Source organism: Zosterops lateralis (genome assembly GCF_965231275.1).
Source record: "Zosterops lateralis genome assembly, chromosome: 26".
In the NCBI taxonomy this organism is placed as follows: Eukaryota; Metazoa; Chordata; class Aves; order Passeriformes; family Zosteropidae; genus Zosterops; species Zosterops lateralis.
Window position 1 is genome coordinate 3,722,925 of NC_139786.1, and position 27,984 is coordinate 3,750,908.

At 56.2% G+C, this 27,984-nt stretch overlaps 3 protein-coding genes and 1 long non-coding RNA gene across 6 annotated transcripts; 1 reads left to right on the forward strand and 3 right to left on the reverse strand.

Annotated features, from left to right (window-relative positions):
• Positions 1 to 1,499: 1,499 nt before the first annotated feature.
• MED20 (mediator complex subunit 20) lies at positions 1,500 to 6,963 on the reverse strand. 3 transcript variants are annotated; one of them, XM_083878640.1, is made up of 6 exons: positions 6,928 to 6,963; positions 6,179 to 6,330; positions 4,581 to 4,834; positions 2,943 to 2,969; positions 2,681 to 2,892; positions 1,500 to 2,049 (listed from the first exon to the last, which is right to left on the reverse strand). In XM_083878640.1, the coding sequence occupies exons 1-6, from the start codon at positions 6,939 to 6,941 to the stop codon at positions 2,046 to 2,048; spliced, it is 663 nt and encodes a 220-aa protein (XP_083734766.1). In that variant the 5' UTR covers positions 6,942 to 6,963; the 3' UTR covers positions 1,500 to 2,045. The 3 variants fall into 3 exon arrangements, with proteins under 3 accessions (XP_083734766.1, XP_083734765.1, XP_083734767.1); XM_083878639.1 differs by lacking the exon at positions 1,500 to 2,049 and having other exon boundaries at positions 2,329 to 2,892; XM_083878641.1 differs by lacking the exons at positions 1,500 to 2,049; positions 2,943 to 2,969 and having other exon boundaries at positions 2,329 to 2,892.
• LOC310919329 lies at positions 2,978 to 4,564 on the reverse strand. The gene is made up of 4 exons (XR_014591811.1): positions 3,734 to 4,564; positions 3,577 to 3,639; positions 3,448 to 3,483; positions 2,978 to 3,195 (listed from the first exon to the last, which is right to left on the reverse strand). It is a non-coding gene; the product is annotated as an uncharacterized lncRNA (long non-coding RNA).
• Positions 6,964 to 7,048: 85 nt separating the features above from the next.
• Positions 7,049 to 10,289, forward strand: BYSL (bystin like). Its single transcript, XM_083878638.1, has 7 exons — positions 7,049 to 7,360; positions 7,441 to 7,609; positions 7,927 to 8,065; positions 8,188 to 8,321; positions 8,463 to 8,623; positions 8,923 to 9,025; positions 9,698 to 10,289. Exons 1-7 carry the CDS (start codon positions 7,081 to 7,083, stop codon positions 10,044 to 10,046), a joined length of 1,335 nt encoding a protein of 444 aa, XP_083734764.1. The 5' UTR covers positions 7,049 to 7,080; the 3' UTR covers positions 10,047 to 10,289.
• Positions 10,290 to 10,702: 413 nt separating this feature from the next.
• Positions 10,703 to 27,501, reverse strand: CCND3 (cyclin D3; the record flags this gene model as incomplete). The annotated part of the gene is made up of 5 exons (XM_083878525.1): positions 10,703 to 12,685; positions 15,520 to 15,662; positions 17,402 to 17,561; positions 25,764 to 25,979; positions 27,304 to 27,501. The coding sequence occupies 5 exons, from the start codon at positions 27,499 to 27,501 to the stop codon at positions 12,527 to 12,529; spliced, it is 876 nt and encodes a 291-aa protein (XP_083734651.1). The 3' UTR covers positions 10,703 to 12,526.
• Between the last annotated feature and the right edge of the window lie 483 nt (positions 27,502 to 27,984).

A 27,984-nucleotide genomic window follows, 5' to 3' on the forward strand; every position in this document is an offset into this window, starting at 1 on the left:
AGGTGATGAGGGGGTCAAGGGGGGAGCTATGGGAGACCCTGAGGTGATGAGGGGTACCCCAAACAGCCCCTGAGGTTATGGGGTGGGCCAAGGAGGCTCTGAGGTGATGAAGACCCTGAGGAGGAACCCCAAAGGGTCCCTCAGGAGACGGGGAGACCATGGAGGGGGCTGTGAGGTGATGGAGATCCTCAGGTGATGGGGGAACATCCCAAAGGATCTTTGAGGTGATGGAGGGACCAATGAGGGGGCTATGAGGGCTCTGAGGTGATGGAGAGACCCTGAGGTGATGAGGGGACACCCCAAAGGCTCTCTGAGGTGACAAGGGGACACCCCAAAGGGTCCCTGAGGTGATGGGAAGGGTCCAAGGGGGGCTGTGGGGACCATGAGGTGATAAAGAACCCGAGGTGGGGGCTCTGACATAACAGGGGTGACACCCCACACGGCCCCTCAGGTGACAGGGACCCCGAGGTGACGGTGGCACCAGTGCCTGGCCCGTTTTGACCCTTTACCTGCACAGGAATCCACACGGGCACAGCTGCCAGGAGCCTGCAACATCTAAGAATTAAAACTGGAGAATTTTCACTCACTCTCACTCTCTTTGTGAGAATTAAAAAAATGCCACGGCACAAGAACAGAACAAAAGCCTCAAAACCCCTCTGGGGTGGCAGCAAGACTTGGGACTGGCTCTGCCACTGAAACACTCATGACCCTGGTAACATCACCTGTATCAATAAATAAATATAAATAATAAACCATACAAGGGTGAGGCCTCCACCCCCCAAAATCCCTGCTCCCTCTTGGTCAGGCTTCAATTTAGGGAACGAAACAACACTAAAAAGATTTTGAGAGGTGCAGAAGCAGAAAAAAAAAGGTAAGATAATGGAGCAGGACCTCAGCGTGGCCACCTCCAACTCTGAGAAAACAAAACAACCTTCCAAACTTTGATTTGACAAGCAAAATGAGGGATTTTTTTTCAGGGAAAAATAATATTTTTGGCCATCAAGGGAGTAAAAAGCCACAAAGCCATTTGGGGCAGCTGATTCCCTCATTTCCAGAATGCAGCAATGGGGCTTTGCTGGGACATAAAAAGGATTAAATCCTCCTCATCCTCACGTCTCTGGAAACCCACTGACGTCAAGGGGTTAATTAAAGGCAGGACGTGGCTCCAGGGGTCCCTTTTTTGAACTCCAGGAACAGCACAATGTATTCATAAATCCCCAGGAATCCCCAGGGATTCCAGCACACACTTCTCTGGTTTTTTAGGCACAAGAGCAGAGTTTTGACATCTCCGGTTACGGAGCAGCCTCGGGAATTAACAAAGCATTACCAACATTCACCATGACTAATCTGCTCATTAAGAGAGTTGGGTTTTTTTTTTAACCTTAAGGCTCGTAATGGGAAACAGGACAGGGATAACCATCCCTACAAATCCTAGTTTGTGTTTCCCTAAGTTTTCCCAGTTTAACTAGGTGGAGCTGGGCTGTTCAGTGAATTTTCTCATGAACTTGGGGCTAAGAGCTGCAAAAAATTCAGTATATTCAGCATATTGGAATTTCTACCACACTTAGGGGACGTTGTGCCATTTCTTGTGGCTCATGAACCACCTCTTTCTGTGCCCTGTGCTGATTAAATTTATTAAATGCTCACGAGCACTGAGCACTCCTATCAGTTAATTAAGTTTCCAGGTATAAATGATAATCAGAGAATTATATTTAAAAAAAAAAAACACCCAACAGTTCTCAGCCAGAAAATCAAGCCACAAAACAGCCGTTTTTACCTTTTCAGAAAAAAAAACACCTGTTTAAGACAAATTATTTCTGTTTTCTTTGCTCTTCAGACTTGTATAGGCAAAGAACCCACAATATTTTTTCTGGAACACTGGTGCCTTCTCAGGAATATGAAGGAAAAAAAAATATATATTGAAGTGATATCATTATGTCTTAAAATGAATTTCTGGCTCTTATTCCCCAAATCCTTCCTTATTCCATGGAATCTGAAGCCATCAGGATTCCTCAAATGTTGTGCAGGGACAGGATATTTATCACCTACCTTAAAAAAAATGGGATAAAACAGCTGGAATTCTCTCAGTGCCTGACAAAGCTCCTGCCAGGCTTATTTATTTTATTTTTTAATTTATCCAAAGCCTTCATTGAGAGGCAGAAGTTTTTGATATTCCCATCAGCTACAGAGGATGAAGGCAAGGTAAGAACCTGCCAGGAGCTGGAAAATGCAAAAATTCCTGCCTTTTTTTTTCACAGGGAAACTTTTGCTTTTGAAGCAAATCCAAGGGAAGACTCTGTAAAAAAACAACACAAACCAGCACAGCCCTCACTGTGCAGGGACTCCTCCTCCCAAAATCCAGCATTTTATTGGGATGAAATACAACAAAACACCAACGCGGTTATAAAAAAATAGAAAAATTTAAGAGATTTCTGTAGTCACAGAAGCTCTGCCCTTGCTTTTGGCTGGAAATTTCTCTTTTCCCTGTGGATAAACAGCAATTCCCAGCACAAAACACTGTCCAAAGCACCACGGATCCAACAATCCCAAACCGTGGAGGACGCCCAGAACTACACACAGCGCTGGAAAACTTCGACACGGCAAAGACCAATAAGGTAAAAAAAACACCCCTGTGGGCACATTTTGGAGGAAAATGCTCTTCCCAGGGAATCCTCTTCACCTGATGCCAGCCACGGGCACCTGCTGCTGCTTGCGGATCTTGTTGAAGAGCTCCATGTACTGCACCATGGTGTCCCCGGGGCTGTAGGCGCTGTCGTGCTTGGAGCCGAACACCGACGGCACCCCGGGCACGTGGCTGCCCATGAAGCTCTGCATGAACTCCATCAGCAGGTTCCAGCAGTCGTTGGCGATCACACAGGGGCAGTATTCCACCTGGGAGCAAACCCCAGAGCTCTGGAGCTGCTGATGGGGCAGAATTCCACCTGGGAACATACCCCAGAGCCCTGGAACTGGGCACTATTCCACCTGGGAACAAACCCCACAGCCCTGCAGCTGCTGACAGGGGCAGAATTCCACCTGGGAACAAACCCCAGAGCCCTGGAGCTGGGCACTATTCCACCTGGGAACAAACCCCAGGGCCCTGGAACTGGGCACTATTCCACCTGGGAATACGGCCCTGCAGCTGGGACAGTATTCCACCTTGCAACACAACTCTGCAGCTGGGCACTATTCCACCTGGGAACAAACCCACAGCCCTGGAGCTGGGCGCTATTCCACCTGAGAACACAGCCCACAGCCCTGAGACAGTATTCCATCTGGGAACAAACCCCAGAGCCCTGGAACTGGGCACTATTCCTATTCCACCTGGGAACAGTGCCTGGAGCCCTGCAGCTGGGTACAGAGACAGTATTGCACCTGCCCTGCAGCTGGGATAGTATTTCACCTGGGAACATACCCCAGAGCCCTGGAACTGAGACAGTATTCCACCTGGGAACACAGCCCTGCAGCTGGGCACTATTCCACCTGGGAACACAGCCCACAGCCCTGCAACTGCTGACAGGGGCAGAATTCCACCTGGGAACATACCCAGAGCCCTGCAGCTGGGCACTATTCCACCTGGGAACACAGCCCACAGCCCTGCAGCTGGGACAATATTCCACCTGGGAACACAGCCCAGATCTCATGGAGTGACAGCAGGGGCAGAATTCCATCTGGGAAACAGCCCTGGAGCCAGTGACAGGGGCACTATTGCACCTGGGAACACATCCCAGACCCCCTGGAGGTGACAGCAGGGGCAGAATTCCACCAGGGAACACGGTCCTGGAGCCGCCCTGCAGGGAAGGCTTTTCATGGAAACAGCCCGAAATACTCAGCATCTAACAAGGATGGGTAAACGTAGATAAGACAGGACATGCTGGGAACATGCAAGAGACCCTTTCCAAAGGAAAGGGAAGGTAAAATGCAAAGGGAAGGATAGCAAACCCCAAATCAGCATGGAATTAGCACTGGAGAGGTTGTTTTATCCCGCTGATTAATCTGAGGGATAGTGCTTGTGTTGTGCAGCTGGAATTTAATGAGCTTTTTATCTGGATGGCATTCCTGCAGGGATTCCCACTGCGAGGCCAGCCCTGGCACACCTGCCTGGATTAAACCTCGGGAGAGGAGATCCAAACCTGCCTGCTGCACCAGCAGGGACAGGACAAGGGAATTACAGAGTCATGGAATAGTTTGGGGAAGGGACCTTAAAGCTCATCCAGGACAGGGACACCCTCCACTGTCCCAGGTTGCTCCAACCTGGCCTTGGACACTTCCAGGGATCCAGGGGCAGCCACAGCTTCTCTGGGAAATCTATCCCAGGGCCTTCCCACCCTCATAGGGAAGAATTTCCCATCTATCCCATCTATCCCTGCCCTCTGGCAGCATGAAACCATTCCCACTTCTTCCAGACCCTTGCAAATAAATAACTTCTCTCCACCTTCCCTGTTGGCTGGCTTGAGTCACCTCAATCCGATCACCCCTAAACCTCCCTTCTCCAGCTTCTCCTGTGACATTTCCCTGCCCATCCACACCTTCCCCACCCTCCCCAGAGGGCTCTACACCCCTCCCCAGAGGGTTCTCACCTCCACGGAGATGCCCCTGGCGCTGGGGCCCATGGTGACGGTGCCCAGCTTCACCAGGAAGTCGCAGTACTGGTAGCGGGTGCCGCGGCTCTCGATCTTGTTGGCCTTGGCGTTCTGGAAGAAGCCCTTGAGCTTCACCATCAGCGTGTCAAAGTTGGCATCAGCCACCAGGCAGGGCCCGTTCTCGAAGAGGGCGAAGCAGCTCAGGGGGTACTCGGAGTTGTGCATGACGTACATCAGCTTCCCCGTCTGCCCTGGAATGACAGCGAGGGAGGCTGTCACCTTGATTTATTTTTAGTTTTCCGATGTTTGTGTTTTTATAGCAGAGTTTTTTACAGATTTTCACGTAAACAAAGTGGTATTGATGTAAACTGCCTTTTTGTGTTTATCGTTCCTCTCTTGAGGAGGAACAATTAATGGACTTTTAGTTGGATCAGTGGAGTTTGAGAGGTGGCAGCCTGTGGCAGTTTACAACATGAAAGGAATGACATTCGCCATCAGGTTGAAGTGAGGAAAAGAAGGAAGTTTATTATGATTTGGGGTTTAAATAGGATTTGGAATTTGATCAAGGATTGGGAGATGAGAGGAACACCCCTCTGACCCCAGTGGTCAAACCAGCAGCCCATCACAGAGAGGGGTGAGAAAACAATCCACTTATTTATGTTACATGCATGAGAATCTCCAGTAGAAACTATGTAAACAAGATCAGAAGGCTGAAGAATCAGGGCAACAGCAACCTTCATCCTCCAATCCATGGTCAATATCCAAAATCTATATAAACCCAAACGGAAAAATAAACTTCTCTCTTTTTGCCCTTTTTGACAGCCTGACTCTGTGTGTGTGTCGTTCTTTTCATGTCCTACAGTGACAGGAGCTGGGCTGGAAAACCAACATTCCTGCCTCAAAGCAGCTCCTCTTTCCCCCTCTGCCCTCCTTGCTTTAACTCCAGATCCTCACAGGTTTATTATGGCATCCACTCAGGGAAGAGCTGGGCTTTCCTTCTGGAGATTTATGGGCGAAAATAAATCCTCGTCAGCCCCAGGAGAAAACACCAGCAGGGCTCGGGGTGAGGTGAAGGGAGAACCCCAGGAGCATCCACCTCCCACCCACTGCCCACGGGCATGGAGGGAGCCTGGGCCCGGCCTCTCCTCCAAGTTCCAGCTGCCAGAAAAGCAGGAAAAGGCTGCTCTGGGAGATTCCAATGGAATGGAATGGCCAGGAACAACTGAACAGAGCCAGGGCTGTGTGGGCTCAGTGGTGAACATCACATCAGTGCCTGGAGGGGATGTGGGCATCCAGGGGGAGGAGGGAAAAGGGAAAAGGGCAAAAAGGAGGGGAAGAAGGCTAAGGAAAAGGGAAGAAAGAATTGTAGAGTAATAGACTAATGAAAGTTGGAACAGACGAGTCCAACCCTCAGCCCAGCAGTGCTGCTGTAACCCCCAAACCACATCAACCAGCACCAGATCCAGTGCCTCCAACACCCCCAGGTAAGGTGGGGAAGGAGAAGGAAATGGGGAGGAAAAGGAGGAAAAGGACAGGAAGGAAAAGGGGAAGAGGATCTTGCAGAAGGGCTGCCCCGCTGCCCCAGCCGTGCTGACCCTGTGTGCCGAGGGCGGCCGCGGTGTGATAGGTCTCGCAGTCCACGCCGAAGGTGCCCTGTTTCTCGGCGCCCAGCGCCTCCAGCCGCCGCGCCAGCAGCTCCACCGTCTGCTGCACGCTCTTGCCCTCGGCCACCGGCACCTGCGACACGCTGCGCCACGGCCGGGCTCAGGGACCACCGGGGATCACGGACCACCCGGGCTCACGGACCACCGGGGCCCCTGCCCGTGTCCCCGGGACTGCTCCGCACCCTCCAGCCGGAGATTTTCCCCGTGTCCCCTGGGCTGTCCCCGCCAGGAGACCTCCCGGTGCCGCCCCCTATTTCAACAGTCATCTCACTGCCACCCCCCACTCTAGGAGTCTATCCTAGTGCTCCACCTCATTCCAGCCTATCCCAGTGCCGCCCCCCATTCCAGGAACCGCTCCCAGTGCTCTCACCCCCCATTCCAGGAGTCTATCCCAGTACCGCCCCCTCTTTCCAGGAGCCGCTCCCGGTGCTCTCCCCCCCCATTCCAGGAGTCTATCCCAGTACCGCCCCCTCTTTCCAGGAGCCGCTCCCGGTGTTCTCCCCCCCATTCCAGAATTCTATCCCACTACCGCCCCCCAACATTCCAGAACCCGTTCCCGGTGCTCTCCCCCCGTTCCAGGACCTGTTCCCGGTGTTCTCGCCCCTGTTCCAGAATTCTATCCCGGTGCTCTCCCCCCCCCATTCCAGAACCCTGATCCCACCCGAGCCCCCCGCTCTCACCAGGTGACCCCCATGGTGCCGGTGCCGGAAGGGGCGGGGCAGCGGCCCCGGAAGAGGCGGGGCTATCCCCGGAAGAGGCGGGGACAGTCCCGGAAGAGAAGAGGCGGGGCCAGCCCCACGTTGTCCCGGCCCGCCGTTCCCGGCCCCGCCGCGATGCCCAAGGCCCGGCGGGCTCGGGGCTCCGGGCCGGCCCCGGCGCTGCCCTTGGCCGAGCAGATCCTGCAGGACGCGGCCCCGCGGGCGCGGGGGAGGCGCGGGGGCCCGGCCGGGGCGGAGGAGCAGCGGGGCGGGGATGGCGGAGAAGGAGACGAGTTCGTGGACGCGCGGCTGTCCCGGCGCATCCTGGAGCAGGCCAGGCGGCAGCAGGAGGAGCTGGAGGCCGAGCACGGCCCCGGAGCGCCCGCAGCCCCCCGGCAGCGCGGGGCCCTTCTCGGTGAGACCCCCGGTAACCCCCCTGGTAACCCCCCTCTGTAACCCTCCCCCCGGTAACCCCCCCGGTAACGCCTCCCGCAGGTCCCGGCCCTGACTCGGAGGATGAGGATGAGGATGAGGAGTGGCCCTCGCTGGAGAAAGCAGCGGCGGCGGCCGCGGGGCGCAGCGGGGACTACGGCGGGGAGGTGGAGGTGGACCCCGAGGATGAGAAAGCCATCGAGATGTTCATGAATAAGAACCCGCCGCTGAGGTGAGGAGGGGGCTGCACTGGGGCAGGGGCTCCCTGCACGGAGCCTGATCCTGCCCTGTCAGCCCCGTGCGGCCCCCGGTTCACCCCCGGTCCTGTCTCAGCCTCAGTCCCTGTCCCACATCACTCCCCAGCTCATCCCATCCCGTGTCATCCCTGTGCTATCCCCGATTCTCTCCCTGGTTCAGTGTCAGTCCTGCACAGACCCCAACTCGCCCCTCCCTTGTCAGCCCCGGACTCGCCCCTGTCCCTGCCAGCCCTCCCTGGTGACCCTGTCCCCAGCCCTCCCTGGTCCCTCACTGACCCTGTCCCTGCCCCAGGCGCACCCTGGCCGATATAATCATGGAGAAGATCACCGAGAAGCAGACGGAGGTGGAGACGGCGCTGTCAGAGATCTCGGGCTGCCCCATGCCCCAGCTCGACCCCCGTGTCCTGGAGGTCTACAGGGGTGTCAGGGAGGTGAGGGCAGAGCAGCCAAACCCACAGCCACCCCCTGAGGTGCTGAGGGAGGGGACAGCGTGCTCGTGTCCCTGCTGTCACTGCCCCCAGTCACGGCCTGGCCCGTGTCCCTGTCTCTGAAGGTGCTGTCCAAGTACAGGAGTGGGAAGCTCCCCAAGGCATTTAAAATCATCCCTGCCCTGTCCAACTGGGAGCAGATCCTCTACATCACTGAGCCAGAGACGTGGACAGCTGCTGCCATGTACCAGGCCACCAGGTGAGGTCACCTCAGGGACCCTCTGACGTGGGATTTTTGCCTTTTTTTCCCCCCATAACCACAGTCAGATTCACAAAACACCAACCTGCCCCTGCCTGGCCTCCTTTCCTCACCCACCCCTTGGTGCTTTGCTGTTGCCAGGATATTTTCCTCCAACCTGAAGGAGAGGATGGCCCAGCGGTTCTACAACCTGGTGCTGCTGCCGCGGATCCGTGACGACATCGCCGAGTACAAGCGCCTCAACTTCCACCTGTACATGGCTCTGAAGAAGGCTCTGTTCAAACCAGCAGCCTGGTTCAAGGGTAGGGCTCCTGCAGGGGCTCCTCTGGGCCTTGGCTGGGTGCCTCAGGGGCTGTGGCATGGCAGGGACCCTCCAGATGCTGCTGCCAGAGTGGTGATGCCCAGGGGTTGTCCCCAAGCCCAGGGATTGTCCCCAAGCCCACAGGACAGAGCTCAGAGCAGCCTCTCCTGCCAAACCTGCCCTGTTCTCACCCCTCTCCTGCTGACCCCCGGCTCCCAGGGGTCAGGGAGAAGGGGCTGAGCCCCCCAGGGTTGTGCCTGGGGATGGAGGTGGTCGGTGCCTGACTGTCCCCGTCCCCAGGGATCCTCATCCCGCTGTGTGAGTCGGGCACCTGCACGCTCAGGGAGGCCATCATCATCGGCAGCATCCTCAGCAAGTGCTCCATCCCCGTCCTGCACTCCAGGTGAGGCCCTGAGGGGCTGGGGGGGAAGAGCTTTCCCAGGATCCCTGGAGGAGAAGCTCCTGTGGTCCCTCCTTGGTCCTTGAGCTCCATCCCCATGGCTTTGGCTCTGCCTCTTCCTCGGTCCCTGTGGCTTCTGCCTGGTCCCCCCTGACCCCTGTGGTCCCTCCTCTGTCCCTGTGGCTCTGTCCCCTGACCCTGAGCCCCCGTTCCTCAGTCCCTGTGGCTCCATGCCCTGACCCTAAGCCCCTGCCTGGTCCCCTGGCCCCTCACCTCGCCTGTGTCCCTGTGGCTCTGTCCCCTGGCCCCTCACCTCTCCCATGTCCTCATGTCCCTATCCCCTGACTGCTCACCTTTCCTGTGTCCCTGTGTCCTGACCTGTCAACTCTCCTGTGTCCCTGTCCCCTGAGCCCTCATCTCTCCCATGTCCCCATGTCCCTGACCCCTCACTCTTTCTTGTGTCCCCATGTCCCTGTCCCTTCACCTCTCCCATGTCCCTGAGTCCCTGTCCCCCGAGCTGTCCCTGAGCTGTCTCCTGAGCTCTGAGCTCTCCCCCGAGCTGTCCCCAACCTCTCCCCTGAGCTGTCCCTAAGGCATCCCCACTCTGTCCCCGAGCTATCCCCATGTTGCTGTCCCTGTGTCCCTGAGCTCTCTCCGTCCTGTCCCCGTCCCCAGCGCGGCGCTGCTGAAGCTGGCCGAGATGCCGTACAACGGGGCCAACAGCATCTTCCTGCGGCTGCTCATCGACAAGAAATACGCGCTGCCCTTCCGCGTGCTCGACGCCCTGGTCTTCCACTTCCTGGCCTTCCGCCGGGAGCAGCGCCTGCTGCCCGTGCTGTGGCACCAGAGCCTGCTGGCCCTGGCCCAGCGCTACAAGGAGGACCTGTCCTCGGAGCAGAAGGAGGCTCTGCTGGAGCTGCTCAAGTTCCACAGCCACCCGCAGATCTCGCCCGAGATCCGCCGCGAGCTGATGAACTCCAAGACCAGGGACGTGGAAGGGGAGCAGGCGGTGGCCATGGAGTGAGCAGGGAAGGGCTGGAGCCTGGATGCCCTTGGGATGCCCCTGAGAGGCCCTTGGGGATGCCCCTGGGAGCCTGGATCAGGATCAGGAGAGTCCTGCCTGGATCCTGCTGCTCTGAGCAGTGACTGGGAACAGACTGTGCCCCCAGAGCTGGACTGAGAGCCCTGGGCAGCCCCTGTGCCACCAGCACTGGGACACTCTGGCTTGTTGCTGTACTCGGAAATAAAAGCAGAGCCGTGTCAGTCAGTCAGGGCTGTGGTCCAGCCTGTGCCTGTCCCCACCAGCTTCTGGAACTCCCAGCCCAGGGATTTTTCCAAGCACTCAAAACGCACCAGGGTTTACTTCCTGCAGCCACAGGGCCACTGTCCTCACCTGGCCATGAGGCCACCTGCCTGCCTGGCCTGTTCCTGTGCCCAGTGTCACCTCTGCTGGAAAACCCAGGGGGGAGCTTTTCCACGAGGCTGCACTTCCCTGGGAGCTGCTGCCACTGTCAGTGCCAGCTCTGTGCCCTTGCTGCTTTGGGCCACGGAGAGGAGCCCCTGCTGCAGCCTGAGCTGTGCCAGGGCAGCTCCCTCCTGCTGCCACCTCCCTCCTGCTGCCACCTCCCTCCTGCTGTCACCTCCCATGGCAGGAGCAGGAGCTGGGTCCCCACACCCCACAGCCTCTCCTGTGACTTCCTGATTTTATCTCATTTTAAAGAAGGCAGAGGCTGATGAGCACAGGAGGCACAGAGCTCCTGGCACTCTCCTGCCACCACTGGAGCTGCTCCAGTGCCCATCACTCTCCAGCCTGTCCTCTGCTCCAGGGGCACCTCACCCCTGATGGAGTTTGGCTCCATCACCATCCCTGAGCTGCCCCTGGTGTCCCTCAGGCTCCTGCCTGCCCTCTCCCTGTTCTATCCCCATCACATCAGGGAAAGATCCAAACCCCACCCTGGGAACGGTGCAGGGAAACCCTGGAGCCACTATTTGGTTTGGGTTTTTTTTTTTTTTTGTTTAAAATATTTTATTGCAACATCACAGGGTTCTCTGGCTCTCCCAGCAGCGGGACTCGTGCGAGTGAACACCAAAAACCAGTTTACTCTTAAATTAAAAAACTTCATTTATATATATATATAATAAAAAAAGAAAGAAACACATTTCCTTTGCACAGCCAGGCTCTGTCCCAGCTCTCCTGCTCGCAGGAGGCAGCGGCTCCGTGGGTTTCCGGACCAGGCAGGCTCAGGGAGGAGCAGCAGCCCCACCTTTTTCCGCCGGGTTTTTGTGTGGCTGGTGGCATCCAGAGAGGAAGATTTCTACCTCCTTTTCCACGGGAGGACAGCAGCCACACGTCCAGAGGTCCCCAGGCAGCAGCAGCAGCAGCAGCAGCATCTGCCTCTCATCCCTGCAGAGTCTCTGGCTTCTGGTTAATTCCACTCTGTAATGGTTTTCTCATAGAAAAAGCAGCATTTTTTTTATCCTTTTTTTTTTTTTTTTTTCTGTTTTACAACAATTTTTATAAAAAACCCTAACAGGATCAACAACAACAATAGAAAAAAAAAAATATGCAGTAATTGCTTTTCCAACTCAAGTGCGCAGCAAAGTTTTCCACCCTCTCAGGAGGCAGCTCGAGATCCAGGTGGGTGAAAGCCCCCGTCCTGAGCCTGATCCGAAAAATCCCTGCCCTGGAAGAGTGCAGATGATGCATCCCAGACTATAGCAGCACATTCAAAGGTTTTCCTTAAATCCTAGTCTGATGCCTAAGCTACCAAAGGACTGACCAAACCTCCGAGGGGAGTCTCCCACTGCCCGGGGAGCCAGGGAAGGGGTGAAGGGGGAAAGGCACTTTTTTTTTTTGGGGAAGGAGAGGAGAGCAGCATCCAAGGCCCCACTTTGAGGAACGCCAGCTCTCCTCCCTCCCCGGTTTCCCAGCAGTGAACAATAAATTAAGCAGCCTCTGTGGGCCGGGAAAAGCCAAGGGGACCCCGCCCGGCCCCAAACTCATCCCAAGGCACGGTCGGGGAAGGTGTCCCCAAAATCCCACATCCAACAGCAAAAAACAAACAAGCCCCACACGGGTCCTTCTCCAAGCAAGAAGCAGCTGCACAACTTCCCCTCCTGGAGCTCCGGGGACGTGGCACGAAGCGATGGGCACCGAGGGGCCACCGAGCAGCTGCTCCACCAGCCCCACACAGGAAGGAGGTGACGAGGATTTGGGTCCTGCAGGGCTTTGGCTCTCCGTGATTTTTGTCCCTCACGGGGCTGGAAGTCGCTGTGAACACCCCAGAGAGCCGGGGAACACCAACACAGAAACAATTCCAACTTCATCCAGGCTCCTGCTCCACCTGGGTCACTCTCCCCACCCTGGGTCACCTGCAGCAGCTCCGAGGGCAGATCCTGCTCCACGTTCCCTGCTTGGGAAGGGCCCCTCGGAGGTGCTGGGTGGGCAGGGGGGGGATCAGCCGGCTGGGGGTGTCCAGGGAGCTCTGGGGAAAGGGCACTGGGTCACAGGTTGACGTCGGTGACGTCCGTGGGGGTGCCCGTGGGCTGGCTGCCCCCGTAGGCCGCTGTCTTGGCGCTGAATTCCTGCTGGGATTGGGATGCCTGCTTCAGGCTCTCGGCTAGAGCTGCCTCAATCTGCTCCTGACAGGCCTTCAGGCAGTCCTGCAACGGGGAAACACACAGGAGGCATCAGATCCGTGCTCCTCGGGGCTGGGAGCTTTTCCTAAAGCTCAGAGCTGCACCTCTGACCCCCCAGGGCAGGGAAAAGGAGATTTGCCCCACACTGTGGCTGTCCTCCTCCCACCCCCCTGCTGACCCCATTCTGCAGGAATGTTGTGTCCAGCAGAGTTTCCCAAAGCCCCAGAGCCAGGGTGAGCCTTCAGCAGCGTGGCAAGGGCAGGGCAAACTTCCCCAGACCCCAAAATCACGGCTGTCCTTGGAACAGGGATCCCCCTGCAGCTCCCCAGGCCCTCCAGCCCAGCCTTCCCAGAGCTCGGGGTGGTCCTGCAGCAGAGCTGGGTGCAGGAATTCTGCTGGGTGCCCCTGGGGCAGCAGGACCCTCCCTGACCCCAACCCCACCCTGCACCACCTCCCATCCAGGCTGGGAGAACGATGCTGTGGCTCCTGAGCTTCTCACAAGGTTTTCACCCTCGTGTCCCCTCTGTGACACCCCCAGGGGACCCAGGGCTGGGGGACAGGCACAGGAAAGCACAGGGGGCTGCCACCAGCACCAGCAGCAGCACTTGCCAGAAATGCAAACCCTGCTCTGGTTTTTCCCCCATGAACTGTAAAAGCAAGAGGAGGAAACTCCCACTCGGACACCTCGGGGCACAGCCCAGCCCAGCTCAGCCTGGCGACAGTTTGCACCTCACGGGACAATTGTCACACCCCGAAATCTCTTACCAGGAATCCGACAGGGGTTCTTAGAAACTGACAGAGGATGTGGCGAGCCAAAATAGCAACGCCCGGCTCCCCTTCCCCTGCTCCCCTTCCCTGGGGCTTCCTGTCAGCACAGCCCCTCCTGCCCCGGCCCCGAGGGCCACCGACACCTGGAGAGGGACTGTCTGTCACCAGGGACACCTGGACAGTCTGTCCATCCCCAGGGACACCTGGACAGGGGCTGTCTGTCACCAGGGACACCTGGACAGGGGCTGTGCATCACTATGGACACCTGGACAGAGTCTGTCTGTCACCATTTCCTGGCTGTCCATTCCAGGGTCTCCATCACCATCCCCAGCACCATCCCTGGGCTCCCCATCCCCAAGGCCAGTCCATCCCAGGCTCTCCCAGCTCCCCCCTGGCCATTCTGGCCAAGGTCTCAAGGCCACTCTGGCCACACCCAGCCAGGTCCCCTGGCCCCGGACTGGCCCAGCCCTGCCCAGCTGGGCCTGGGGGCCGCAGGAAGGGGACACCTCCTCCAGAGGGGAAACTGAGGCACAGCATGGGGACACGCAGCTGCACCAGGGGTGGGGGAGGCCGAGCCCAGGTGCTCTCCCAGGAGCCCAAAACTCTGTGGACACATCCCAGGAGGAGCTGCCACGATGCTGCCTGGGCTGGAGCTGTTTGTGAGGCACCCCACACCTGGGCAGGGGACACAGCAGATGCTGGGGAGGGAGAGGAGGGGACAGGGGGGTGCTGGGCTCCATTTCAGCTCCTCTCCCTGCACAGAACCCTCCCTGCTTCCCACCTGTTCCCTGCACAGCCCCGACCTCCTGGAGCAGGTTGAGAGCAGGTGGCTGCACTGATTCTCTCTTTAAAAAGGCTCCGGAGAATAACAACAAAAATAAATTCCATCTGCACAAAGGGATCGGGAGGACAAAGCCTGTGGCAGCCACGCCCAGCCCTGGTCCAGGTCCTGTCAGGGGAATGGAACTGACCTGGGCAGGGCAGGGGATCAAAGGGCAGAGGAAAAGCTCCTGATTGGAGTGAGAGAGCCCAACAGGATCCCTGTCCCTGCTCCGAGGGCTGTGGAGGGGCTGGAGAACCCCCCAGCCCACCCTGCTGTCCCCAGACCTGGAAGGTTTCATGTCCCAGCCCCTCCTCTCCCCCGGCCGGGCGCTGACACCGGACACTGCGGGGAGCAGATGCCGAGCCCGGCTGTCCCTGTCCCTGAACACGATCCTGCCGACACCTGGCCGGGCAGGGAACGGATCCTGCCCTTTGTCTGGCATTTCAAAGGCTCTGAGCCCTGTCTGGATTGTTTGGGATCATCCCACAGCCCTCGGTGCTCCTCACACCGGGGCAGCACCGTCTGAACAGAGCAACTCCACGGGATCCCAGAGGAGCTGGGGCTGGAATGGCCTCTGGAGTCCATCCCTGTGCCTGGGCTGGCCATCACCACGGCCAGTCCACCCCTGGGCTGACCATCACCACGGCCAGTCCACCCCTGGGCTGACCATCACCACGGCCAGTCCACCCCTGGGCTGACCATCACCACGGCCAGTCCACCCCTGGGCTGACCATCACCACGGCCAGTCCATCCCTGTGCCTGGGCTGACCATCACCACGGCCACTCCATCCCTGGGCTGACCATCACCACTCCATCCCTGGGCTGACCATCACCACGGCCACTCCATCCCTGGGCTGACCATGACCAGTCCCTCCCTGGGCTGACCATCACCTTGACCACTTCATCCCCATGACTGGTCCATCCCTGGGCTGACCATCACCATGGCCAGTCCATCCCTGGCTCTCCATCACCATGACCTGTCTCTCACCATGTCCACTCCATCCCAGGGCTGACCATCACCATGACCAGTCCATCACCTTGACCAGTCCCATCCCAAGTTCTCCATCACCATGACCAGCCCACCCCAAGCCCTCCCTCCCCACACCCACCCACAGGCGGGGCCACCTGGAGCAGGTGACACAGGGACACCTCCAGGCCCCTCTGGACCATCTTCAGAGACAAAAACCCCTCACCCTCCCCATCCCTCAGTCCCACCCTCACGGAAAGGAGGAGGAGGAGGTTCCCCCAGGCCGGGGGGTGCACTCACCACCTCGGTGCCCGTGATGCTGGCCAGCAGCTCCGTGATGGCCTCGCCGCTGAAGCCGTTCAGGGCCAGCCCCAGCCCGTGCACGGCCGCTCCGATGCTGCCCGTGGCCACCATGGAGGGCGGGTACATCACAAAGGTGTAGTCTGCAGCCAGCACGGGAAACAGCTGTTAGTGAGGGGCAGGACCAGGTGGGGAAGGGGGTTTTTGTAGGGCATCCCTGGATGGCAGAGAGAGGGAACTCTGCAGAGCTGAGATATTCTAGAACATGTGGGTTTATTGCAAGGGTGGTGGGTAAAAAGGGCTTTGCCTTCAGCCACCAGCCTGGGCTGGAGGGAACCCCAAAGAGAGAGAGGGTATGAGGTAAGAGAGATTGCAGGGGTAAGAGAGCTAAGAGAGCGAGGTCCTTGTTCCAATCCATTCCATCTCCTTTTGTGTTGAATATTCTAATTTACAGTGACCAACCGGCACGAGATACAAACCCTACAGACTTTGCCTGCAGCCCATGAGAACTGCTCTATCACCACATCATCCTGTATTCTAAACTCTAAAGAGACTTTTCTCATCCACCTTTTCCCTGATGCCTTGGCAGGGTGGAGAGGGGCTGCACCCTTGGGGCCTTTTGTTTTCTGTCCTTCCACCCATCTCCAGCTCATCCCCGTCCTCCTGCCTGCCATGATCACATCTCAGAGCTGAATTTCATTTATATTTCATTCACAGGTTTTATATCTTTAGTATTCCTTGCCAAGCAATGATATTTGTAAGCTTTTCCTGTCCCATCTTTCCCAACAGGTTTTTCCCTGGCGTTTTCCTCATGGAGGGGTCTGTGCAGTGTGGAGGGGATGGAACGGGCTGAGCACCAGGGCCAGGCCTTCAGGAAAAGCTCTGGGATGAGGTGGCTGCAGAGAGTGAGAAAAGCTGGGATTCAGCCCTGGACAGCCTCCCACAGGCACAGCAAGAGCCCCCAGGAGCATCCCCCCAATTCTGGCTGCAGGCAAGGCAGGCACTCAGCTCCCAAAAAATGCAGGGAACTGTAGACTCAGTATTTTCTGAGCCTGAGAATTGCTGAGCTCTTCCCAAGGGAAACTTTTCAACAGTTTTTCTTTTTTCCAAAACAACCTTGTGTAGACAATATTCCTTTCCCATAACAACAGGAGTTGTTTGCTATTTCTGTTACTGAGCCCATGGGAGAGGTGTCAGCTCTATGGACCAATAACATGTTTTTTTAGCACAGTGTGTTATAAAATGAATAAATTGTAAATAAAACCTTCTGATTTCTATTGCCTCCTGATTGGAGGCACCTTATTTTGTGTTCTATTGTGACAGTTAGTGAGGGTGCAGGAGGAGGTTATTATTTCTGTTAGCAAACAACAGGTTTGCTATTTCTGTTTTCTGTTCCTGAGCCAATGGGAGAGGTGTCAGTCCTATGGACCAATAACCTGAATTTTAAGAACATCATGTTATAAAACAGCTGAATGAATTGTAAATAAAACCTTCTGATTTCTATCGCCTCCTGACTGGAGGCACCTTATTTTGTGTTTTATTGTGACAGTCAGTGAGGGTGCAGGAGAAGTTTGGGAAGAGGATTTTCCCAGGTATTTTCCCCAGAGGGGTCTGTGCAGTGTGGAGGGGAAAAACAGGGATGGAGGAGCCTGGAACAGGCTGAGCACCAGGGCCAGGCCTTCAGGAGAAGTTCTGGGATGAGGTGGCTCCAGAGAGTGAGAAAAGTCAGGATCCAGCCCTGGACAGCCTTTTACTGGCACACAGCTCCTCTGAGAGCCCCCAGGAGCATCACCCCACCTCTGACCGCAACAAAACCAAGCACCCACCTCCCCAAGAAACTCAGGCTACCCTCCCCAGGTGTGTGAGCAGCCCCAGCACCCACCTGTGGCGCAGAGGGCGATGAAGGTCTGGGCGTGTTTCCTGACCAGCTGGGCCCTGTCGGGGGGCAGCGGCAGGCGGTGCAGGATGTGCGGCAGGAAATCGTTGGCGATCACCGACACCAGGTCCCACTTGAGCTTCTCCAGCACCAGCAGCTCCCAGTGCTGTGGGGACAGCCAGGAGATGGTGATGTGATGGGGTGGGTCAGGAGGGTCAGCACAAAGCAGGGTTGTCCCCCCCCAGGTTTGTGGTTGTGGGGCAATTCCAGCACTGGGGTGGTTGGAGAAGGGAGGGAGCAAAATAAAAAGTGGATTTTTCTTTCCAGGGATTAGCCCTGGACACTCCTTGCTTGGCAAAGTGCTGTGAGAGCCCAGAGGGGGAAAAAGCAGAGCAGGGATAGAGGGAAAAGCAGAGCAGGGAGCAGCAGGGACAGAGGGAAATCCACAGCAGGGACACCATTCCCAATCCCTTCCCCACTCCCAAAGGGACAGGCTGACGTCCAGGGGTGACAGCAAAGGGGACAGAGCTGCCTGTGGGGGCTGTGACTGCCCCACAAACCCCAGGGCAGGAGGGAATTGCCAGGCTGGAAATTAATTATTTTTTTTTTTTTTGGCAGGAAATTTCCTTTTCTCTGCCAGGAAAGCCTCCAGGTGTGCTGGGAGCACCCCCAGCACTGATCAGCCACACCAACACCCTCCAGGGCTTCCCAGGTACTGCCAACACCCTCCATCCCAACCTGGGCTGTTCCTCCAAAAATCCAGGGGGATTTCTGGGATCCCCAGGAGCCAGCCAGGCTGGGAGCAGATGGGGGAAGGCTGGGAGCCCCCTGAGCTCCAGCTGGAGCTCCTGAACCTCCTGAGCCCCTCCTGGCTCTGCCAGACAGGGACAGGGACAACCCTTGGCAGAGCCACCCCCAGCAGGTCCTGGATCAGCTGGTGCCAAGGTGAACACAAGGAGAGTCCCAGCACGAAATTTGGGATCTCTGCCCTCAAATCCCAGCTCTGGCAAGGCTGGAGCAGCAGCTGAGTCCAGTTGGGGCTGGCCTCGCTGGGCTGTCACTGCTGTCACCCCTGGGGGTGGCACAGCAGGGCTGTGTCCTGGCAGGATCCTTCCCTTCCCACCCCTCCCTGCAGCTCCCAGTTCCCCCAGGATTCTTCCAGCCCCTTCTCCCCCATCCCGTGGGTCAGCAGCAGATCTGGGGGTTCAGAAAGGCCTGGGGGTGTCCCCAGGGCCCTCCTGCCCTGGAGCAGGGGGTGACAGAGGTGACAGTGGCCCTGGAGCTGAGGCTGAGGGTGCAGAGCTGGACTGGGGCTCGGGGTCAGGACCTCACAAATCTCCTTTTCCCCCCAAAATTCAGGATTCCAGTCAGCCCCACCAAAGAGCTCCAGCTCCCTTTGATTTGAGGAAGTGACATTTCTTCCTGCGCTCAGATCTCCATTTTCCCCTTTTTCTCCTGTTGTTACCCCCTTCCTCTCTTTCCCCTTTCACAACAAACCCACCCTGGGGTTGCTCAAACCATCGGCGTTGCTCAACCTGCCCCAAACCCCCACCCTGGGCCCTGCTGCCACTTCCCAGAAATCCACTTTTCCCCCCAGGAATCCACTCCTGCCTCCCACCTCCCACCCTGGCAGGACTGGGAGCTCTTTGAGCCAAATCCAAGGGATAAAAAGCAAAAAGGAGCTTTAGAGCGTGAGGATCACCAGGAGCCAGGTTGGAGGGAGGGGCTGGGAAAAGGAGGAAAGATGGGTGTGGAATGCCCTGAGTGGGACACACAGCCAGGGGACACAGGGACAGCCCCTGCAGGGCTCTGTCCCCACCTGGGAGCCTCCAGAGGGTCGGGAGAGCTGCTCCAGCTCTTGGGAAGGGACATGGGACACGTGTGACAGGAGCTGTAGGGCCTGGAGCTCCCTCCTCACCCAGAAAACCCCAAAGACATCCCTGAACCCAAGGGAAGCTCCCAGCACCAGCCCAGCTCAGCTGTGGGAGCCACCAGAGGCAGTGCCACCCCCAGGGCTGGGACAGAACCTGGGTCACTCTGTCCCAGGGATGCTCCAGCCCAGGGATGGATCCTGCCCAAAGACAAGCTCTGGATCCTCATCGTCCCTGTCCCAGCAGCCCTGACCTGACCTGGCTGGGCCAGCTGAAGGTGCCACTGTCCCCAAGCTCCAGAGATTGTCCCCAAGGCCCAGGGACTGTCCCTAAGTCCAAGGATTGTCTCCAAGCTCCAGGGACTGTCCCCAAGCTCAGGGATTGTTCCCAACCCTCAGGGATCATCCCCAAGCCCCAGGGACTGTCTCCAAGCTCCAGGAATGGTCCCCAAGTCCCATGGATGGTCCCTAAGTCCCAGGGATGGTCCCCAAGCCCCAGGGACGGTCCCCAAGCCCCAGGGACGGTCCCCAAGCCCCAGGACAGAGCCCAGAATCACTGGATCCACGCTGGATCCACAACAAAAGCAGCAGGGCTGGGCTGGGCTGGGCTGGGCTGATGGAACAAACATCCAACATCCTTTTCCTGGCCTTTCCTCACGGATCAGCCCCTGATCAGCCTGGGCAGTGGAGCAGAGGAGGAAAGTGGGAAATGTCCTTTTCTTTCTCCCCAGGATCATTCCCCAGAGCTGGGAGTGCAGCAGGTTCCCCCAGGGCAGGGCTGGGCAGGGTGGGAATCACACACAGGGTGGGATCATCCCCCTCTGGAAGTTTCCTGCCTCTATCCCAGAGGAAAACAAAAAACAAAACAGAACCAAAAAACCAAACCATCCTAAACCAAAACCAACCAACCAATCTAAAAACCCACAAAAAAACCCAAAAAAGAACCCAAAAACCCATCCAAAACAACAACAACAACCACCACCAAAAAAAACCAAACCAAAACAAAATCCCAAAAACAAATTAAAAAGAGGCAGGAAAAGCAAAAATTCCCCAAATTCCCAGAGCTCTCCCTGCTCTGCCCAGGTGAGCTGAGTCCTGGTGCTGCCAAAAATCCTCCAGGCAGAGCTGGGACAGGGACAGGGATGGGACAGGGGGACAGGGATGGGACAGGGATGGGACAGGGATGGGACAGGGATGGGACAGGGACAGCCAGCCCTCCCAGCTGGGGCAGATTTGGGGTTTTGTCACCCCCTCGATGCTGTCACACACTTGGGGACGCTCCTGATGTCACTCACAGCAGCACCAAAATCCATCTGCAGATGGGAAATGTGGGGAAAACACTGAATTTCCATGGCCTGGGCATTGGTCTGGGTGTGAAGGGACAGGGGACAGCCCTGGGAACATCCTCAGCACTTATTCCCTGATTTTCACTCCCTGTTGCTGCTCCTCCATCGTCCCCCTGGAGGTTTCTTGGGTTTTTTCCCCTGTTTTTTTTTATCCCTGGCCCTTGGTAAAACTGAGGCTGGAGAATTCCAAGCCAAAGCAGGAGGATTTGGAGGTGATTCCCCCTCTCACCCAGGACAGAAAAGTCTTTATGAAGAAAAGGAAAGAAAGAAAGAAAAAAAAAAAAAAAAAACAAAAAAAAAACCCACATAAAATAACATAAAATAAAATAATATAGAATAAAATAACATAATAAAAAACGTAAAATAAAATAAAAAATAAAATAACATAACATAAGATAAAAAATAACGTAAAATAAAATAGCATAAAATAAAACAATAAAAAGCATAAAATAAAATATAAAAATAAAACATAAAATAAAATAGCATAAAATAAAATAATAAAAAACATAAAATAAAATTTAAAAAATAACATAAAATAACATAAAATTTTTTAAAAAATTTAAAAACCCAGAAAATAAAACAAAAAATAAAAAACCCAGAAAATAAAACAACATAACATAAAATAAAAATAAAAAAAAAATTTAAAAAAATAAAATAAAAATAAATTTTAAAAATAAAATAAAAATAAAATTAAAAAAATAAAATAAAAATGAAATAATTTTTAAAAAGAAAATAATTTTTTTAATTTAAATAAAATAAATAATAAAAATAAAATTTAAAAAATAAAATAAAAATTTAAAAATAAAAAATAATAAAATTTAAAAAATTAAAATAAAAATAAAATAAATATATAAAAATATATTAAAATAATAATAAAAAAATAAAATAAGCAAGGTGGGTTAGAGAACAGCCAAGACGGAAACCCAACTTCCTCCAAATGGACAAATCCCTCCTTGCATCATTTCCTTCTCCCCCAGAAGGACTCCAGCAACTTCTGTGTCCTTTGCCAGGCCCCCCCAGGAGGAGGAGGAGGCACAGCCCAGGAGGGGAACCAGGTCCTGCTGGGGTGTCCCTCTGTCCCGGGGTGTCCCCCTGTCCTGCGGTGTCCCGGGGTGTCCCCCTGTCCCGGGGTGTCCCGGGGTGTCCCCCTGTCCCGGGGTGTCCCTCTGGCCCGGGGTGTCCCCCTGTCCCGGGGTGTCCCCCTGTCCCAGGGTGTCCCGGGGTGTCCCCCTGTCCCAGGGTGTCCCCCTGTCCCGGGGTGTCCCTCTGGCCTGGGGTGTCCCTCTGGCCCGGGGTGTCCCTCTGGCCCGGGGTGTTCCCCTGTCCTGGGATGTCCCGGGGTGTCCCCCTGTCCCAGGGTGTCCCAGGGTGTCCCTCTGGCCTGGGGTGTGCCTCTGTCCCAGGGTGTCCCAGGGTGTCCCTCTGGCCCGGGGTGTTCCCCTGTCCCGGGGTGTCCCTCTGGCCCGGGGTGTCCCCCTGGCCCGGGGTGTCCCCCTGCCCCCAGGCTCCCCTGGCCCTGCTCCCCCCACCCTCCTCCAGGGGTTTGGGAAAGAGCAGGGGATGAGCACACAGGGGAAGCAGCAGCTCCAGGGTGTTGTAATCCAGATTGAACTCCCTCCAGTCTCTTAATGAGGGGAAATCCTTCAGATCCCTGGATATTCCCTCAATTCCCTCTTTATTGGAGCAGGATGTGCTCCAGAAAGGGCTGAAATTCATAAAATCCATGGGAATCCAGGGAAGATGACTCTCCATGGATGTTCTAATCCAGATTTAATTCCCTCTGGTCCCTCAGTGAGGGCAAATCCTTCAGATCCCTGGATATTCCCTCAATTCCCTCTTTATTGGAGCAGGATGTGCCCCAAAAGGAGTTGAAATCCATAAAATCCATGGAAATCCAGGGAAAACGACTCTCCATGCCCAGGGATCTCCCAGTGCCTCAGTTTCCCTCCCTCAGGCTGGTCCCCAGTTCCCCTGTGCAGCCCCTGGATAAACAGGAATAAACCCCTGCCCTGCTCAGTGCTCACATCCCCATCAGGAGAGAAGAAAAGGATCCAGTTTGCCTGGAAAAAACTCAAAAAAATCTCTTCTGACCCCCAAATTAAATCCATTTTCATCCACACTGACCCTGGAGGAAGCATCCAAGAACATCCCAGGATCCTGGAGGGGAAAAGTGAAAGAGAATTCCAGGGCTGAGACCTGCAGGATCAGGATCATTCCCAGAGCTGGGGATGCAGCAGGTTCCCCCCAGGGCAGGGCTGGGAATCACACACAGGGTGGGATCGTCCCCCTCTGGAAGTTTCCTGCCTCTATCCCAGAGGAAAATAAAAAACAAAACAAAACCAAAAAAAAACTCCCCTCAAAAAACAAATCAATCAAACAAAAAACCCCACAAAAAGAAAAAAAAAAAAAAAAAAAAAAAAAAAAAAAAAAAAAAAAAACCACAAACAAAAAAACCACAAAAAACACCAAAAAACAAACAAACAAAAACAAACACCCTAAAACAAAACCAAACTATCAAAAAACCCAAGAAAAATCCACAAAAAAAACCCCCAAAGAACCCAAAAAAACCCACCCAAAAAACTGCCACCACCAAAAAAACCCCAAACAAACAAAAAAAAAAAAAACCAAAAACCAAAATAAAATAAAATAAAAAATAATAATTAAAAAAACACCAAAACAAAAACCCCCAAACAAACAAACAAACAAAAAAAAAATTCCCCAGAAATAAACAAATAAAAAGAGGCAGGAAAAGCAAAAATTCCCCAAATTCCCAGAGCTCTCCCTGCTCTGCCCAGGTGAGCAGAGTCCTGGTGCTGCCAAAAATCCTCCAGGGAGAGCTGGGACAGGGACAGGGATGGGACAGGGGGACAGGGACAGCCAGCCCTCCCAGCTGGGGCAGATTTGGGGTTTTGTCACCCCCAGAACACAGAGCAGAGTTTTCCTCCTCCATCCCCAGTCCCCAGGAGGAAGGAGCAGGGAAAATCAGCAGGAATTAATCCTGGGAATGAAGGAGAATCTCCAGAGATGCTCTGCCTGCTCCTCACCTGCTCAAGGCTGAGCTGGGAGCAGCAAATCCTCCCCAAAACTCAGCAAATAAATCAGAATTAAAGCCAAGCCACAAAGTGGGTGGTGCAGGTGTCACCAGTGATGTCCTTGAGGGATGGGGACAGGGAAAAAATGAGTTTTCCTGTGGGCATTCCCATCCCTCAGCACACTCATCAGCTCCTCAGGGCTAATTAAAGCAATCAGCACCCACTAATGAGTCCAGCAGAGGGTTCTGGAGGGGAGGGGATTTTCCCCAGCCTTGGGAAAAACCGGGTTCAGCTCAGAGCTGTTCCCAGCAGTGCCCTGGAGTCACACCTGAAAGGTCTGGGGGTTCTCTCTCTGCCCACCTGGGGCACAGATCACACTCAGATCACCCCAAAAAAAAACAAACTTCAGAGTTTCTGGGCTCGGGGATGAGTAACCCAGAGAGATTCTCGGGGGCTGAGGGTCCCCAGGGATGTTCTGTCACCGAGGGGAGGTGACTCTTCCCTCCTGAGGCCCCAAAAAAAGGGTTTTTTCTCCCATTTCCTCCCTCGTGGCTGAGCTGAGCTGGCAGGTTTGGATCTCGGGGCTTTTATCAGACACCATCAGCAAACCTGTGGCCTTTTAGAGCCTCGGGAGGGAACTTTCTGGGTGTAGGGTGAGAAATGGAGGGGCAGAGCAGGAATTCCATTCATTCCCACCACCCTGGAGCACCCAGTGACCTCCCCAGGAGGGGCCCAGCTCAGAAACCCCTCACAGCCCTTTTGCTGCTTCCCTCTGCACCCAAAATCCCACTTTTCCTGCTGCTGTGGGAGTGAATCTCCCACATTCCCTGCTTTTTGCAGCTGGAGGGAGGCAGAACTGCCTGACCCAGAGCCCTGGAGATGTCACTGGAGTGACAGCTCAGAGTGACAGCTCAGAGTGACAGCCCAGAGTGACAGCCCAGCAAACTTCCTCTACAACCAGGAGGGGACAATTCTGCTCCCCAGCACAGGGAAGATAGAGAAAACTTCCCCCAGCAGGGCAAAGAGGAGAGGAATGCAGAGGCATCAGGAGGACAGGAACAGGCACTGCCAAGCAGGATTTGGGCACTGGGAAGGGACACCAGAACTGCCTGACCCAGAGCTTGGAGATGTCACTGGAGTGACAACTCGGTGCTGGCACAGCAAACTTCCTCTACAACCAGGAGGGGACAGTTCTGCTCTCTCCCCAGCACAGAGAGGATGGAAAAACCTCCCCCAAGGAGCAGAAGGATGGAATCAGCAGGACAGGAACAGGCAATATCAAGCAGGATTTGGGCACTGGGCATACCAGAACTGCCTGACCCAGAGCCTTGGAGTGACAGCCCAGAGTGACAGCCCAGCAAACTTCCTCCACAACCAGGAGGAGAGAATTCTGCTCCCCAGGATGGAGAGGATGGAAAAACTTCACCCAGGGAGCAGGGGAATGTAGAGGGATGGGATCAGGACAGGAACAGGGGATACCAAGCAGGATTTCAGGATTTGGGCACTGGGGATACCAGAGCTGCCTGACCCAGAGCCTTGCAGTGACAACCCAGCACTGGCCCCTCCACAACCAGGAGGGGACAATTCTCCTCCTCAGCACAGGGAAGATGGAAAAACCTCCCCAAGGAGCAGAGGGATGGGATCAGGAGCACAGGAACAGGCACTGCCAAGCAGGATTTGGGCACTGGCAGGGGCACAGTCAGAACTGCCTGACCCAGGGCTTGGAGATGTCACTGGAGTGACAACTCAAGTGACAGCTCGGTGCTGGCACAGGAAACTTCCTCCACAACCAGGAGGGGACAATTCTGCTCCCTTCCCAGCATGGAGAGGATGGAAAAACCTCTCCCAAGTAGCAGAGGGATGGGATCAGGACAGGAACAGGGGATACCAAGCAGGATTTGGGCACTGGGAGGGGACACCAGAATTGCCTGACCCAGAGCTTGAAACGCTGGAGATGTCACTGGAGTGACAGCCCAGCAAACTTCCTCCACAACCAGGAGGGGACAATTCTGCTCCCCAGGATGGAAAAACTTCACTCAAGGAGCAGGGGAATGCAGAGGGATGGGATCATTAGGACAGGAACAGGGGATGCCAAGCAGATTTTGAGCACAGGGCGTTACCAGCAGCTCCTGGGGGGTGATGGAGTTGTCGGTGTAGATGCAGAGCTTCTCCACGGTCAGGGGCATGGTCTCCCTCAGCTTGGAGGCCAGCAGCATGCACACAGCTCCCAGCAGCTGCAGGTGGTTCTTCTGCACGGCCACCGAGGACAGGTAACGATCCACGTAGTTCATGGCCAGCGGGAAAACCTCCTCCTCACACTTCTGCTCCTCGCACACCTGCCCGGCCCCGGGGGAAAGGAAGGGTTGGTGAGTGCTCAGAGGGGCTCAGAGGGGAAGGGAAGGGTTGGGGAGGGCTCAGAGGGGAAGGGAAGGTTTGGGGAGAGCTCAGAGGGGAAAGGAAGGGTTGGGGAGGGCTCAGAGGGGAAAGGAAGGGTTGGGGAGCGCTCAGAGGGGCTCAGAGGGGAAAGGAAGGTTTGGGGAGGGCTCAGAGGGGAAAGGGAGGTTTGGGGAGGGCTCAGAGGGGAAAGGGAGGTTTGGGGAGGGCTCAGGGGGGAAAGGAAGGGTTGGTGAACACTCAGAGGGGAGAGGAAGGTTCGGTGATGCTCAGCACAGCCCCAGAGCAGGGAGGGAGCCACAGGCAGCACCCCCAGGGTTCACCTTCCCCGGGGAAAGCAGAGCAGAGCCGCAGCTCCGCAGAGAGCAGGGACAGAGCTGACACTGCCCGGTCTGGCCCCGGTAGCGCCGTGCCCGGCCGGGGGTGGCTCCAGCTGTCCCTGTCACCCCGGGGGGCTCCGGAGCAAAGGGGCAGCTCCAGATGGGGAGAAGGATCCAGGGCTGGCGGTGCCACCCGGAGCACCCCTCTGAGCCCCCAGCCGAGTCCAGCAGCCCCAATTCCACCCCCCCGCTGTTATCTGCCCCAGCATCACCACACTTGTCACACCGAACTTCCTTCTTTCGGCACGACCATAAAAATATTGCGGTTTTCTCCTCATTCTGCAGCAAACACCACCCTCCCTCCTGCTGCTGCTGCTGCCAGCCGCGGCCATGGGGACAATGACACGCAGGTCGTGACAATCCCGGTGTCATCCCGGGGCCTTTGGGGCTCCGCGGGAGCGGCTTTTCAAAGGCGGCGTTTGTTTATCCGCCAAACCCTTATCTACCGACCCTTCTTGACAAGGGGATTACGGGAAGAGAGAGACAGCAGAGGGGAGGGAAAAAAAAAATCGCTTTAAAATGAAAATATTCGTTGTTTCTTTGGGAGAGCAGCGGGCGGGCACAGGCAGGACCCAGCCCTGCAGAATCCTCGTTTATTGAGGCTTTTCCCCGCCAGGAGATCCCCCCCCGCCCTGCCCCGGGGTCCATCCCGCAGAGAGACAGATTCAGTTTTAATTTAAGGAAGTCAATAGCGGCGTTGTTATTTCCCCCCTGAAACAGCCGCGGGGGGTTTTGGGGGGTCTCTCACCCCCTGGTTTTGGATTCGAGGGAGGGAATGGCAATTTTAGCACAGAAAAAAAACCCCAAAGCTGCTTTGCGGCCCCTCCATCCCCCCGGCATCCCCCTGAACACCAGCACTGGCGTGTCCCCGCGGGAACCCCGCTACCTCCAGCATCCAGAAGGCCAACATCCTCCGCATGTAGGGCTGGATGTCGCGCTGCACGCACTGGAAGTAGGACACGCGCGGGCTGTAGCGCTCCTCCAGGCTCAGCAGGTTCTGCAGCACCCGCCGGTCCCCCAGTAACTGCGGGTCCCGCCCGGCGCGGGGGGCGCGGGCAGAGGACTCGGCGCACAGCAGCTCCATGGGGAGGGAACGGGGAGCGGGGCCGGGGAGCGATGGAGGAACGGGGCGGGCGGAGGGGGGATGCGGAGGAAGGACGAGCAGCAGGAGCAGCGGGCGGAGCGAGGCGCTGCAGCCGCCGCCGGCTCCGCCGCGGGCCGCCGGGAACTGGCCGCGCTCCCGGCCGGGCCCCGAGCGCCGCCGCGCCGCCGGGAGAGGGGCGGGGCCACGCCGCGCCGCAGCCAATCACAAAGCAGCACCGGCGCGCCCGCTGAGGCGCTGGGCGTGGTTATGAGCGGATTGCACCAATCAGAGACGCGAGCGGCGCAGAGGGGGCGTGGCCGAAGCAGAGTGGGCGGGGCCAGGGGCGCGCCGGCGGGACGGGCGCACGTGGGGCGGCGGGTGGTGCTGCCATGTTGGGGGGGGGACATGGGGACATGGGGACACGGCGCGACCCCCGCCCCCATTTCCGCCGCCTCCCCTTTATCTCCGCGCTCCCAGGCGCCT

Bases quoted from the DNA above. Each gene is read 5' to 3' on its own strand.
- MED20 (XM_083878640.1), bottom strand. The intron at 2,970-4,580 runs GTGAGAACCCTC...AATAGTGCCCAG, and splicing joins CCAGGGGCATCTCCGTGGAG to TTCCAGGGCTCTGGGGTATG. The intron at 2,893-2,942 runs GTGGAATTCTGC...GTTTGCTCCCAG, and splicing joins GCTCTGGGGTATGTTCCCAG to GTGGAATACTGCCCCTGTGT.
- BYSL (XM_083878638.1), top strand. From the start codon at position 7,081: ATGCCCAAGGCCCGGCGGGCTCGGGGCTCCGGGCCGGCCCCGGCGCTG. The intron at 7,361-7,440 runs GTGAGACCCCCG...CGCCTCCCGCAG, and splicing joins GCAGCGCGGGGCCCTTCTCG to GTCCCGGCCCTGACTCGGAG. The intron at 9,026-9,697 runs GTGAGGCCCTGA...CCCCGTCCCCAG, and splicing joins ATCCCCGTCCTGCACTCCAG to CGCGGCGCTGCTGAAGCTGG.